Below are 14,724 nucleotides of genomic sequence, written 5' to 3'. Positions count from 1 at the left end.
AGCCACCACTGGAAGAGTTGAGTCACATCACCGAATCTCTACCATAGTTGGACAGTAAAATATATGCACTAAATGAGGCTTCAAAGTAGACATCTAAATGGGAGAACCATTAATGGAGATGCGTTTGGCCACCTAGAACTCGAAGGAATTGCGTTGGTTCCCTTCTTACAACAATTTCTTGACCCTTGGTCCAATCCCACATCCCTTTGCTTGCTAATAGTGCCGTTCGTTCCCCGCTGACCTCATAGAAGATATAAGTTCTGGTGCGTCTCTGGCTCCCATGGAGGTCTTCACGAGAGGGACTACCTTAGTACCTACTTTTCTTTGTCCAATGAACAAGATGATTCTTTATATGATTTCCACTTTGCCTATCAGCAAATAAGATGGACAAAGATGAAAGGGAAAAACTGAATTTGATATTTAAGACAGGTGTCCCTGACACTTTTCTCCAGTTAGTGATGGAAGTAAGGAGGAGAAGGCAACCATCAGTTGTACCAACACCAGGAAGGTGGACATCTTGTTCTCTTCCCTATGAGATCACCTTTCCTCTACATGTATGGCATATCCAAATGAATGGGGTTTTCTTTGCAACATATGAAAAAAATCTATGGGTAAAAGGTTGAGAGCCAAGGGTTAAATATTCTGTTTTCCTTATTGCATGATCTGAGTCAATATTTGGCTTGTTTCCTCACCTCTAATCGTTGACCCCTGGTGCAGGATACTGGCGCTTTTTGCTTTTTTTTGTTCTGTTGAGTAATTTGAAGGTTATTTCATAGTTCGCTCCTGGAATACAGAAAGCCAGGTCTCTTTTCACTGGTCTCGTCAACCATGAAGATCTCTACCACCCTCCGACTGATTCTTGTTTCTCTCCTTCATGTAACCTGGGTGAGCTCCTCAGATCCTTGCCCAGAAATTAAGACGCTACCCATCGATTTCACCCAGGTAAGTAGGCAGGATAGAAGACTTCTAATTAAATTGTCTTTACCTTCTTCTGAATTTCTCCAGATACTTTGTCTATGCTGTATATCTATTTTTTTTTTTTAGTTTTTTAATTCTCCATTACTATAGGATCCTTATTATGTTATGTTGTTTTATCCATTTTGGTCTTTTGTACCTTTTTTTTATCTATTGTCAAAACAACTCCACGTTCCTTTTCCTAGTATTACTGGATAGTAACATGGTATTTTCCAAGGTTCTGCCGCCTTATGATATAAAATGGTTCCCTCTACTCCACTTACCTGTTACTCAGTTTACAAGATCCCTAAATGGAAACGAAAAATACAGAATTCCCTCTAATTGGTTCCATAAATCCCTGGGTTATGCACCTTCCTAGCAGGCTATCCACTAGGCTTAAAGGGGTTGCCCCCTTACAGACATCTTTCACAATGTGGTCACTGAGAAGATAAGCTGATTGTCCAAGGTGTTCCGCCAGGCATCCATATAAACCAGTGATTCTGTTTGGAAAAATTATGCTTATTGTTTTTTCCAGGGACTAAAGAGGACCTATCACTTGCCACAAATATGAAAGCTGCTGTTCTCCTGAATCGGACGCTGTTTTTCTTTTGTTCCTACGCCTCTCCGTTCCTGAGATATACCCTCCTCTTCTCGGTGTAGAAATCTAGTCTTTGTAGCCAAACAGGCGTAGTTCTACAGGATACGCCCACAAGGAAGAATTGAAGACTACACCCACTTGGATAAAAAAGACTAGATTCACATAAACAGAAGAAGATGCCATATCTCAGGATTAGAGAGGAGCAGGAACACAAGAAAAACATTGCCGAATTCAGGAGAACAGCGGCATTTACATTTGGTCAATAAAGTAGACATTTATGGAAGAATCAAAGAAAAAATGGAGCATTTACACCAGGGAAAAAAACTGTATATATAAAGTGAGTGATATCCAGAGGCACAAGGAACTGGCCGAGCTTGGCGCATTGTGTAATGGCAGTAGTGATGCTGCAGCTCTCTTATTCTGAATGAGAGCTGCAGTATAATTCAGGGCCACAACACAATGTTTCTGCCCTGTTATCTAACAGCCAGTGGTGTAACCAGAGTTCCATGGGGTTCGGTGCAAAATATGGATCTGAGCCCCCACGTCTACCTTGGTCAGATGTAAGGGCCTTTGTAGTATTCTATTTCATATACATACATGTAAGTGTCCCTATCATGGCACCTTTCTGTAATAACGTCCCCCATCCTGGGCACCTTTCTGTAATAATGTCCCCATTTTTGGGCCCGTTTCTGTAATAATGTCCTCCATCCTGGCCCCTTTCTGTAATAATGTCCCCCATCCTGGGCCCCTTTCTGTAATAATGTCCCCCATCCTGGGCCCCTTTATGTAATAATGTCTCTATCCTGGGCTACTTTCTGTAATAATGTCCCCATCCTGGCCCATTTTTGTAATAATGTCCTCCATCCTGGCCCCTTTCTGTAATAATGTCCCCCAGCCTGGGCCCTTTTCTGTAATAATGTCCCCCATCCTGGGCCCCTTTCTGTAATAATGTCCCCCATCCTGGGCCCCTTCCTGGCACAATGACCCACAATGATCCTATAATAATGCTCACCATCATGGGCCCCTTCCAGGTATAATAATTCCTTGTGTAGTGTATCCCAGTCTGGTATAACTACCCCATCCTGGGCCCTTCCTGATATAATGTCTGTTTTTTTCCACAAGACATAAAAAAAATAAACTTTTCTTCTTACCTTCCTCTACTCCTATGACGTGTGATGTCCTCTTCTGTAGCCGGCAGCTGACTTCAATGTACCGACACGGGCACCGTATGAAGTCACTGCCATGCGTCACTCGTGACTGGCATGCCTTCATCAGTTGACGGCCTGTGATTGGCCGGCAGCGTGTATTGCAGGACAGGGAGCCGGAGAGTCCCTGCACTGCAATACACTTCAACTGAATGTGCGACCAACGATGTATATCCAGTTGAAGTCGACGTCGGCGAGCCTTCCTCCTGCACGGGCCTGGTCGAGGATGAACTCTCTGTCACAACGATGGTTATACCCTTGCTTACGGCCCCTACAATCAAACAAACAATCTACCCTACAGATAGCAAAGCCTTAAACCAATGCTGCATCCCCTTCACTCTCAGGGTCACGAGGGCACGGAGGTCTTAACAATATGCAATCACTTTTTGGAATTGGAAAATCAAGGAAATAGTTCTGTGCATGATCTACCTTTATGTTTTGTACATCCTATCTTTACAGATAAATGGCCTGTGGAACATAAAATCCATAGTGTCCCGCGACACACTGAATGCTCTGAAAGATTTGCATTATGCTTATGTCAAACTATCCCTCGGAGAGAAGGAAGGAACGATAATACAAATCTTCAATCCGTAAGTTTCTTGGAAATTATTGATGGTCATCTAATTCATAACTCACAGTATCCATTAATATTTTTGATTGGAACCAACATCTCCTTAATAAGAATTGGCAAATCTTCAGAACTTTCTGAATATTAGGCTGTGTGCACACGTTGCTGATTTTTCGCGCGATAAAAACGCTATACAACCGCAAAAAAAACCAGCATACAATATGCATCCCATCATTTAGAATGAATTCCGCATGCTTTGTGCACATGATGCGTTTTTTTTCCGTGAAAAAAACGCATCGCTGTAAAAAAAAACGCAGCATGTTCATTAATTTTGCGGGGTTTTTTTTGCGGATTTCCCACTATGAGGCTATGTGCACACATTCAGGATTTCTTGCAGAAAATTCCTGAGAAAAACCTGAAATTTTCTGCAAGAAATCTGCAACAAATCTGTATGCGTTTTTACCGCGTTTTTGCAGCGTTTTTGCCGTGTTTTTGATGCATTTTTTTCCCGGACATTTCCCAATGCATTTTATAGTGGGAAATCGGCAAAAAAAAACCCCGCAAAATTAATGAACATGATGCGTTTTTGTTACCGCGATGCGTTTTTTTCGCGGAAAAAAACGCATCATGTGCACAAAACATGTGGAATTCATTCTAAATGACGGGATGCATATTGCATGCTTTTTTTTTTGCGGTTTTATAGCGTTTTTATCGCGAAAAAAACGCGATAAATCAGCAACGTGTGCACACAGCCTAAAATGCATTGGGAAATGTCTGGAAAAAAAACGCATCAAAAACGTGGCAAAAACGCGCAAAAAATGCATGCAGATTTCTTGCAGAAAATTTCAGGTTTTTCTCAGGAATTTTCTGCAAGAAATCCTGAACGTGTGCACATAGCCTTAAGGAAGAAACTATTTCTTTCATCAATATTACACGTTGTCATAGAAAATATTAAAAATCTCTATGACTCTGTAGTGCTCTCTCCTACCCCCTCATGCAAATTTCCATTGAGGAGGTAAATAGCAGCCAATCCAAGCCATCTTGGATAGACTGGGAGTTACCTATACCTATAGATTGAACATGCAGGTCTCCCTTTGTGAAGTGAGAGGATTAAAGGGAATACCTCCCTAGACTGGGTAGACTGGGACAATATCCTCAGAAATGAGAATACAGATAATAAATGGCAAATGTTTAAGAACATTCTAAATAGGCAGTGTAAGCGGTTTATACCTTGTGGGAATAAAAGGACTAGAAATAGGAAAAACCCAATGTGGCTAAACAAAGAAGTAAGACAGGCAATTAACAGTAAAAAGAAAGCATTTGCACTACTAAAGCAGGATGGCACCATTGAAGCTCTAAAAAACTATAGGGAGAAAAATACTTTATCTAAAAAACTAATTAAAGCTGCCAAAAAGGAAACAGAGAAGCACATTGCTAAGGAGAGTAAAACTAATCCCAAACTGTTCTTCAACTATATCAGTAGTAAAAGAATAAAAACTGAAAATGTAGGCCCCTTAAAAAATAGTGAGGAAAGAATGGTTGTAGATGACGAGGAAAAAGCTAACATATTAAACACCTTCTTCTCCACGGTATTCACGGTGGAAAATGAAATGCTAGGTGAAATCCCAAGAAACAATGAAAACCCTATATTAAGGGTCACCAATCTAACCCAAGAAGAGGTGCGAAACCGGCTAAATAAGATTAAAATAGATAAATCTCCGGGTCCGGATGGCATACACCCACGAGTACTAAGAGAACTAAGTAATGTAATAGATAAACCATTATTTCTTATTTTTAGTGACTCTATAGCGACGGGGTCTGTTCCGCAGGACTGGCGCATAGCAAATGTGGTGCCAATATTCAAAAAGGGCTCTAAAAGTGAACCTGGAAATTATAGGCCAGTAAGTCTAACCTCTATTGTTGGTAAAATATTTGAAGGGTTTCTGAGGGATGTTATTCTGGATTATCTCAATGAGAATAACTGTTTAACTCCATATCAGCATGGGTTTATGAGAAATCGCTCCTGTCAAACCAATCTAATCAGTTTTTATGAAGAGGTAAGCTATAGACTGGACCACGGTGAGTCATTGGACGTGGTATATCTCGATATTTCCAAAGCGTTTGATACCGTGCCGCACAAGAGGTTGGTACACAAAATGAGAATGCTTGGTCTGGGGGAAAATGTGTGTAAATGGGTTAGTAACTGGCTTAGTGATAGAAAGCAGAGGGTGGTTATAAATGGTATAGTCTCTAACTGGGTCGCTGTGACCAGTGGGGTACCGCAGGGGTCAGTATTGGGACCTGTTCTCTTCAACATATTCATTAATGATCTGGTAGAAGGTTTACACAGTAAAATATCGATATTTGCAGATGATACAAAACTATGTAAAGCAGTTAATACAAGAGAAGATAGTATTCTGCTACAGATGGATCTGGATAAGTTGGAAACTTGGGCTGAAAGGTGGCAGATGAGGTTTAACAATGATAAATGTAAGGTTATACACATGGGAAGAGGGAATCAATATCACCATTACACACTGAACGGGAAACCACTGGGTAAATCTGACAGGGAGAAGGACTTGGGGATCCTAGTTAATGATAAACTTACCTGGAGCAGCCAGTGCCAGGCAGCAGCTGCCAAGGCAAACAGGATCATGGGGTGCATTAAAAGAGGTCTGGATACACATGATGAGAGCATTATACTGCCTCTGTACAAATCCCTAGTTAGACCGCACATGGAGTACTGTGTCCAGTTTTGGGCACCGGTGCTCAGGAAGGATATAATGGAACTAGAGAGAGTACAAAGGAGGGCAACAAAATTAATAAAGGGGATGGGAGAACTACAATACCCAGATAGATTAGCGAAATTAGGATTATTTAGTCTAGAAAAAAGACGACTGAGGGGCGATCTAATAACCATGTATAAGTATATAAGGGGACAATACAAATATCTCGCTGAGGATCTGTTTATACCAAGGAAGGTGACGGGCACAAGGGGGCATTCTTTGCGTCTGGAGGAGAGAAGGTTTTTCCACCAACATAGAAGAGGATTCTTTACTGTTAGGGCAGTGAGAATCTGGAATTGCTTGCCTGAGGAGGTGGTGATGGCGAACTCAGTCGAGGGGTTCAAGAGAGGCCTGGATGTCTTCCTGGAGCAGAACAATATTGTATCATACAATTATTAGGTTCTGTAGAAGGACGTAGATCTGGGTATTTATTATGATGGAATATAGGCTGAACTGGATGGACAAATGTCTTTTTTCGGCCTTACTAACTATGTTACTATGTTACCTCACACGGTTTTGCAGTAAGGAAACAAGAGCTTACAATCCACCAACCTCTTTTGACAATAGGAGCACACAGTTAACATATTGCGGAGTGAGGAATCTTAGTTAAAAAAAAAGCACAAAGTCCTTTTGAATCTCAGGTGACTGAAAGCAGGAACCTTTTGTGAGAAAGACAGATTTAGCATGGACAGGTAAGTAGACAAAAGGTCAATAACGTGCATATATTTACACATAGACAGAAAAGTGAAAGAATCCTTTTGTCCCAAGAAATACATTGTCTCTTTGTTTCTTCTACATTTACACTAAACGGTTTTTGTTCCTGTAAGGGACACATTTTTGGCAGACATATGTCTCTGAAAGAAAATATGGAATATCAAAGTTTGTATGGATCTGATTGTAATGGGACATACATTTTTGGCCTCAGGGCTAATAGGGGAAGAATATGCATGTTTTCTCATAGCTGTAGCCCCTGCCTATAAGCCCCAAATCACTGACAACAGCAATGTCATGTTTGGTGTCCAAGTAACTGCAAAATCTCAATAATATGGTGGCATTTTCAAACTTCCGCGGTCATGCAGAGAAGAGTTACCACATTAGTTGGGATTATCATAAAATCCTGAAGGGCTCATGATAGCCCACAACCCGGCCTGCATGAGGTCATCAAGGGGGGGGGTGTAACTCAGGTGTTAATAAAAGATCAAGCTGAATTATGATCTGGGTTCCTGTAGATAGATGCACATTGTGCATGCATGAATCCTATTTACTGAACAGCCCTAAGTGAATCGCTCTCCCTTAACTAAACTGAATCGTCTCTGCAATTGATGTAGTAAGTTCCCTTGTTAATCCCTTTTATTTTCTGTAACTGTATATGCTGTATTGTTTTGTCCCCTTTGTAAAAATCTTTTGTATATTTTTCTTACAAACACTGCCTCCTTTTGGATTAAATATAAAATTAAATAGTTGTGTTCCTTTTGTTCTCTAAACCGCACCCCTGAAAACCATATGCTACCAGAACCAGGCCTCCAGTCAGACTGTATAAAGCACGACTGGTGGTGGCAGCGAGTAGTCTGGGATTATCATGGAGTTAGCAGTGATCATACGGGGATAAATACATATCCCATGCGTTGGAATCAGAGGTGTATATATCATATGCTCACTATTAGTTTCCTGATAACCGGCCTATTAGTGGTGACAGCCTGTGGTCTCCTCTGTTAATTGTCCTGACAATAAGGAACAGCAGAGAGCTGTTCCATACAAAGTTCTGTATCACCTTCTCGGCCTGTGATGATCTTGACACATATGAAACTAAAAAAACTTTGCAATACGTCTTATCAGATAAGACATAATACAAAGTTACTTATTTTCAGGTGTACGATTGATTTATGAAAAATCACCGTAAACAACAGTATTCAAACTCATATATCACTAACTAAATAACTTTGCCTTAATAATTTCAGAATATCGGAGAGTATGACTAGTGGACCATTTTTTTTAGAGCGGGTGAATGATGGGAAGGAGACTCTAGCTTACAGAGATATTGATCAGAGAGGTAAGATATATGGGTGCTGATATATTATATAACCCGGGGGGTATGAGACTTTCCAAGTTCAAAAACAGCCAACTTTAAAATTTTAGCCGAGATCAGAACAAGAAGGGTGCTTTGTTCCAAAAACCGCACCACACCTTGACACGAGTTGGAATTGATATTGTAGCTCAGGTTCAATTTCTACAATGGAGCTCAGCTACAATAGGAAACCCAACACGTGGACGGGTGTCGCCCTTTTTTGGAAAAAAAAAAGCAGCACATAATGAAAAACGGTGATTCTGATGTTCTCCACCATCAAGGCTGATCCACTGTCAATACTAAATTATTTTTTTTTCCATTAAAATTTAGCATTAGCCCCAAATTTTTCATTTTTGCAAGAAGAAATACAAGAAAAAAAAATGGTCGTATTCTACTGTAGTTTAAATTTTATGACTGTCTCCAAAAAAAATGCCATTAAAAAAAGCCATAACTTTTTCATTTTTTCGACGACATGGGTTGTTTTCTTTGGGACAAGCTGTCATTTTAACTTGTGTAATTCCGAGGCTCGTGGCTTTTTGATGGCTTTCTATTCCTTTTTTTTCTATCTCAAGTGACTAAAAAATAGCAATTCGGGCTTCTTTTTTTATGCCATAAAAAACTAAGCCAAGTAAAAAGCCAGTCTTATAGTTTGGGTCGTTACAGAAACAACGATGTCAAATATTTGTTTTTTATATATAGGAGTTTTTTGTCCAATAACTAAGAATTTATTAGAAAAAAAGGGCAATTTACATATTTTTTAATTATTTTCTTTTCTAAACACTTTTTTTTTTACAACCTGATTGGAGATTTCCTTAATGTGATATCTTTATTTTCTTTTCCATCCAGGACGCGGGTTGCTGTTGACATTTCTGCAAGTCCATTCCGATGTGTTAATTTTAATCTATCAAACCAATGAATTCATTAAAACATCAATCCTTTTCGGTGAGTCCTGAGCATATATATATATATATATATATATATATATATATATATATATATATATAGTATATTATGAGTGTTCAAGTAATTGACTACGTAGATGTACATGTGCAATAACATGAAGCAACCAGCGGTTTCCTGCCTAACCCGTCATTCACCAATAGGGGCAGTGAAATCTTAAAAAATACAGGAAATTGGTCCATGTCCCTTAGAATCAGTTCAAAAAACCTGATCTGCACATCCAAACATAGACTGAGTGTGAACAGGTGCTGAACCCAGAGTCGCCAACTCGTATATAGTTAAATAAATAGGGCAGCACACTGCAGCGCCAAAACATGCAAACTTGAAAAAACGAAATTTGAACTGCATTACTGCACTAGAAATATGAAAAATGAGAGCTTTTAGCGCACAAAAATGGCCAATTTTATGTGTACCTCGTAGCCACGTTAAGGCATCTCTCTTATACGAGGTCCTACGTTTGACCTACCTCACTGAGAATAAACGTCTCCATCTGAATGGGTACATGTAAAAACCTCTTCTTGGACTCAAATTCTCTCTCTATGTGGAGGGATATTGGACCTACTATAATTAAAACACCTGAAGCTAGGAGGCGGGGAGTGCACGATCAGAAGGCTAGAGAATACATTTCAAAAAACCTGATCTGCACATCCAAACATAGACTGAGTGTGAACAGGTGCTGAACCCAGAGTCGCCAACTCGTATATAGTTAAATAAATAGGGCAGCACACTGCAGCGCCAAAACATGCAAACTAGAAAAAACGAAATTTGAACTGCATTACTGCACTAGAAATATGAAAAATGAGAGCTTTTAGCGCACAAAAATGGCCAATTTTATGTGTACCTCGTAGCCACGTTAAGGCATCTCTCTTATACGAGGTCCTACGTTTGACCTACCTCACTGAGAATAAACGTCTCCATCTGAATGGGTACATGTTAAAACCTCTTCTTGGACTCAAATTCTCTCTCTATGTGGAGGGGTATTGGACCTACTATAATTAAAACACCTGAAGCTAGGAGGCGGGGAGTGCACGATCAGAAGGCTAGAGAATACATTTCAAAAACCTGACCTGCACATCCAAACATAGACTGAGTGTGAACAGGTGCTGAACCCAGAGTCGCCAACTCGTATATAGTTAGAATCAGGGCTGGTGTAATGGGCATTTTTTAGTTTGGGACCCAAAGCCTATTGTGTGAATTATTCTATGAATGGAGTAACAATAAAACAATCCAATGTCTGTTACAATTTATGTTCAGCACTCAATGAGACTATCGTTAACCCTGAGCCCACCTATTCTTTAGCAGTGTATATGTTAGGTCTCGAGTTCCCGCTTGTGCACAGGGGGAATCTCGAGCCGTCTCCGCTGCGGTCTCCCATTCTTGTCCAGCCGCAGTGGAGTCTGCTCAGCGGGGACGTCGGTCCCAGCGTCTTGCTCACTCTGTTCTGAGAGTTACTGCTGCTTCTCCAGTCTCTGCCATTAAAGCCAGTACTGGTCAGCAGCGAGCGGACTTCTCTGGGACTAAGTCCTTGTCTGCGCACACTGAGCATGCCCAGGGCAAGATCTCTCGTTGGAGATCGAGGGTCATGTGCTCAGACTCTGCAGCACATTCCATTGGTCCTCTTGGCAGGTCTTGGAAGGGCAAAGTTTCTGTAGCCACTTCCTGTGCTGCAACTATATAAACTGTGCATGACCGCACGGCCATGCGTTAGTGTACAATTATATTGTGTGTGTGTAGATGGATGGATGTCGAAGGATGAAAGCTCCTAAATATCCCTCCCTAGTGTTGTTGTCTGCTCGCGGATGATGGTAGCTCTCTAGCGCCCGACTAACCATCTGCACGTTACACACTTCTCAGCGTCCTGTGGCTGTGTCCGCCAGTACGGCGCCGTGCGCTTGCCTTGCGCTTTCCATACCCAAGCCTGGGTGGATAGTGGCGTCCGTCAGTGCAGCTTCGCACACACTCTTGTGCTCATAGAACATTAATAAGGTTCTTTACACACCTAGTTTTGGTGTTGTGCCAGCAAGGGTCTAATCGGACTTCAATCCCAGTTGGGGTTAAGTTCGCTGACCACTTGCTCGCGCTCTATGTGCGGTACTGCGGTCCTGTGACGCAACAGGATCGCTTTCTTCACACTGGGTGAGGTTAACCCACGTGTGTATACTTTTGAGTACCGTCATATAGTCTGCCATTTACTAGCAGTAGGTTTTACCTGCACGGTGGACCCCGGACTGCGAACGCATCTATATCATCTTTCTTGGTGCGTTCCGCCAGTCCTAACATTACACTAGCGCCAGGGTCTGGCTAGTAATGGCGGACAAGCAGCAATCTTTGCGGTATATCCAGCAGCTGGAGGGTAGGTTGGCGGCTCTCGAGAGCGTAACCTCAGCTGTGGATGTTACCGCAGTTGCTGTACAAGCTGCCAGCGTGGCTGCAGCAAATATGTCCATTGCCACCCCTGTCCCGACATTTTCTCGCCTCCCGCTGCCAGAAAAATTTTCTGGTGATAGCAAATTTTGTAGGGGATTTGTGAGTCAGTGCTCTATTCACCTCGAGCTCCTGACTGCACGTTCTCCCACAGAGCGGGCTAAGGTGGGATTCATAGTTTCTCTCTTGTCGGGCAGGGCGTTGGAATGGGCTACGCCGCTATGGGAGCGTGGCGATCATGTGGTGCAGAGTGCTCCTCTATTTCTGAGCACTCTGAAACAGGTCTTTCTGGGACCTCAAGTCACCCATGATACTGCGCTTCAACTGCTGGCATTAACTCAGGGTGAGTCCTTGGTCAGTCATTTTGCCGTCCAATTCCGCACTTTAGCATCTGAGCTGGATTGGTCGGATAGGGCCCTTATTCCCATATTTTGGAGGGGTCTGGCTGACCACGTAAAGGACGCTCTGGCCACTAGGGAGATTCCTACCACACTGGAGGACTTAATAACTGTCTCCACTCGAATTGACCTCCGTTTTAACGAGCGGAGGTTAGAACGAGCCCAGTGTAGGCAGAGGTTTCGGCTGGCTCCTACTTTCGCCAAACCTCTGGAATCTCCGGTCCTGGTTCCTGAGTCACCTGAGACCAGGGAAGTGTCACAAGCGGGATCTAAGTCCCGGACCGCTTGTGCACTCAGGGTCTGTAATGTTTGCCAGCAGTCAGGGCATCTAGCCACCAGATGTCCTCAGCGGTCGAGGAAACGTCAGCGTCTAGTGGTAGTCGGTGGAGGTACACTTGACACTGCGACGTTTGCCTCTAAATTGTCCTTTAAGGGGACAGTTACTATTGGCTCATTTTCCCACTCGGTAGAGCTCTGCGTGGATTCTGGGGCGGAGGGCAATTTTTTGTCTTCTGCCTTCGCCCAACGTCACGCAATACCCCTGGTTATGCTAGCTCAACCAGTAACGGTACGAGTGGTGAATGGGTCGACACTGCCTTCACAGATAACACACCAGACCATCCCTTTTACACTGTCCATGTCGCCATCTCATCAGGAGATTATTTCTCTGCTCGTCATTCCGGAAGGAATTGATGAGGTCCTGTTGGGAATACCTTGGCTACGGTATCACTCTCCTCATATCGAGTGGTCCTCAGGCAGAATTCTGGGATGGGGTGAATCTTGTAGGGGTAGGTGTCAGAGGGAGTGCGTTCAGGTTGCTACAACAGAGGTACCCGCAGATCTTTCCTCTCTCCCCAAGCAGTATTGGTCTTATGCAGATGTGTTCTCCAAAAAGGCGGCAGAGATTCTTCCGCCCCATCGCCCCTATGACTGTCCTATTGACCTCTTGCCTGGTGCTGAGCCTCCTCGGGGTCGAGTCTATCCGCTATCTCTCCCGGAGACGGAGGCAATGTCACAATACATCCAGGAAAATCTGGCAAGAGGATTCATTAGGAAGTCAGTGTCTCCTGCTGGGGCAGGGTTCTTCTTCGTGCAGAAGAAGAGTGGGGAATTGCGTCCATGCATAGACTACAGGGGTCTTAATGTCATCACCGTCAAGAATAAATATCCCTTGCCCTTGATATCTGAGCTATTCGATAGGCTCCGGGGAGCAAGGGTATTTACGAAATTAGATCTGCGGGGTGCTTACAACCTGATTCGCATCCGTGAGGGGGACGAATGGAAGACGGCTTTTAATACCAGGGATGGGCACTATGAATATCTGGTGATGCCCTTCGGGCTCTGTAATGCCCCAGCCGTTTTCCAAGACTTTGTGAACGATATCTTCCAGGATATGCTTTCCACCTCGGTCGTAGTCTATCTGGATGATATTCTCATCTACTCTCCAGATATTGACTCCCACCGGAGAGATGTTTGCAAAGTCTTCGATCTCCTATGGGCAAACTCCCTCTATGCCAAGTTGGAGAAGTGTATGTTTGAGCAGGAGTCCTTACCTTTCCTAGGCTACATCATCTCTGCCCAGGGATTGGCTATGGATCCTGCCAAACTACAGGCTGTGATGGACTGGCAGGAACCCCATTCTCTTAAAACGGTGCAGCGCTTTATGGGGTTCATTAACTATTATCGCCAGTTCATCCCGCACTTCTCGACTTTGGTAGCTCCCTTGGTTGCCCTTACCAAGAAGGGAGCGAATCCCAAATTGTGGTCTGAGGAGGTCTCCAAAACCTTTATCTCTATAAAGTTGCACTTCGCTAGCGCTCCCATTCTACATCGTCCCGATGTTGATAAGCCATTTATCATGGAGGTGGATGCCTCTTCTGTTGGTGCAGGAGCAGTCCTCTTCCAAAAGGATGCTCAAGGTCGGAAGCACCCTTGCTTCATTTTCTCCAAGACCTTCTCACCAGCAGAGAGGAATTATTCCATCGGGGATAGGGAGTTGCTAGCCATGAAGTTGGCTTTCTCGGAGTGGAGACACCTCTTGGAGGGAGCACGTTTTCCCTTCCAAGTCTTCACAGACCATAAAAATTTGGTGTATCTGCAGACAGCTCAGCGGCTGAATTCTCGCCAGGCCAGATGGTCCTTATTCTTCTCCCGGTTTCATTTCACCCTCCATTTTCTTTCTGGGGAGAAGAACATTCGGGCCGACGCTCTCTCTTGCTCCGTTGTGTCATCTGCTGAGGAGGAGGAGGAGCCTCGGCTTATTGTCCCCACCGAGAGCTTGAGAACTGTGGCCCCGGTTTCGCTAGAGTCTGTGCCCCCGGGCAAGACTTTTGTTCCATCCAATTTGCGACCGGAGGTTCTCTCTTGGGCACACTCGTCCAGGGTGGGTGGACATTTTGGTACCAAAAGGACATCTGAGTTACTGGCGAGGACATACTGGTGGCCGCATATGGCTCGTGATGTCGCAGAGTATGTTCGAGCGTGTGTCTCTTGCGCCAAGAACAAGACTCCTCGGCAACGGCCAGCTGGTTTGCTTTATCCTCTGCCGGTGGCAGACAGGCCCTGGGAGATGGTCGGGATGGACTTTGTGGTGGGCTTACCCAAGTCTCGTAATTGCACCATTATCTGGGTGATCACCGACCATTTTTCCAAAATGGTGCACTTGGTGCCTCTTCCACGGTTACCTTCTGCACGGGCCTTGGCTGTTCTGTTCGTCAAACATATTTTTCGCCTACACGGTATGCCAGACAAAATTGTTAGTGACAG

At 43.5% G+C, this 14,724-nt stretch overlaps 1 protein-coding gene across 1 annotated transcript in view; it reads left to right on the top strand.

The window, feature by feature from the left end:
* The first annotated feature begins 778 nt into the window (after window positions 1–778).
* LOC138667130 (uncharacterized) overlaps window positions 779–14,724 on the top strand; it is a 95,502-nt gene continuing 81,556 nt past the window's right edge. The window contains exons 1-4 of the mRNA XM_069755439.1: window positions 779–942; window positions 3,217–3,347; window positions 8,070–8,161; window positions 9,023–9,118. Coding sequence (XP_069611540.1) covers window positions 829–942; window positions 3,217–3,347; window positions 8,070–8,161; window positions 9,023–9,118 — 433 coding nt within the window. The 5' untranslated portion in view covers window positions 779–828. The remainder of the gene's footprint in view (window positions 943–3,216; window positions 3,348–8,069; window positions 8,162–9,022; window positions 9,119–14,724) is intronic.

The sequence above is a fragment of the Ranitomeya imitator genome, chromosome 2 (assembly GCF_032444005.1).
Source record: "Ranitomeya imitator isolate aRanImi1 chromosome 2, aRanImi1.pri, whole genome shotgun sequence".
Lineage (NCBI taxonomy): Eukaryota > Metazoa > Chordata > Amphibia > Anura > Dendrobatidae > Ranitomeya > Ranitomeya imitator.
Note: the sequence above shows the minus strand (reverse complement) of the source record. Positions and strands in the feature narration are given on the sequence as shown.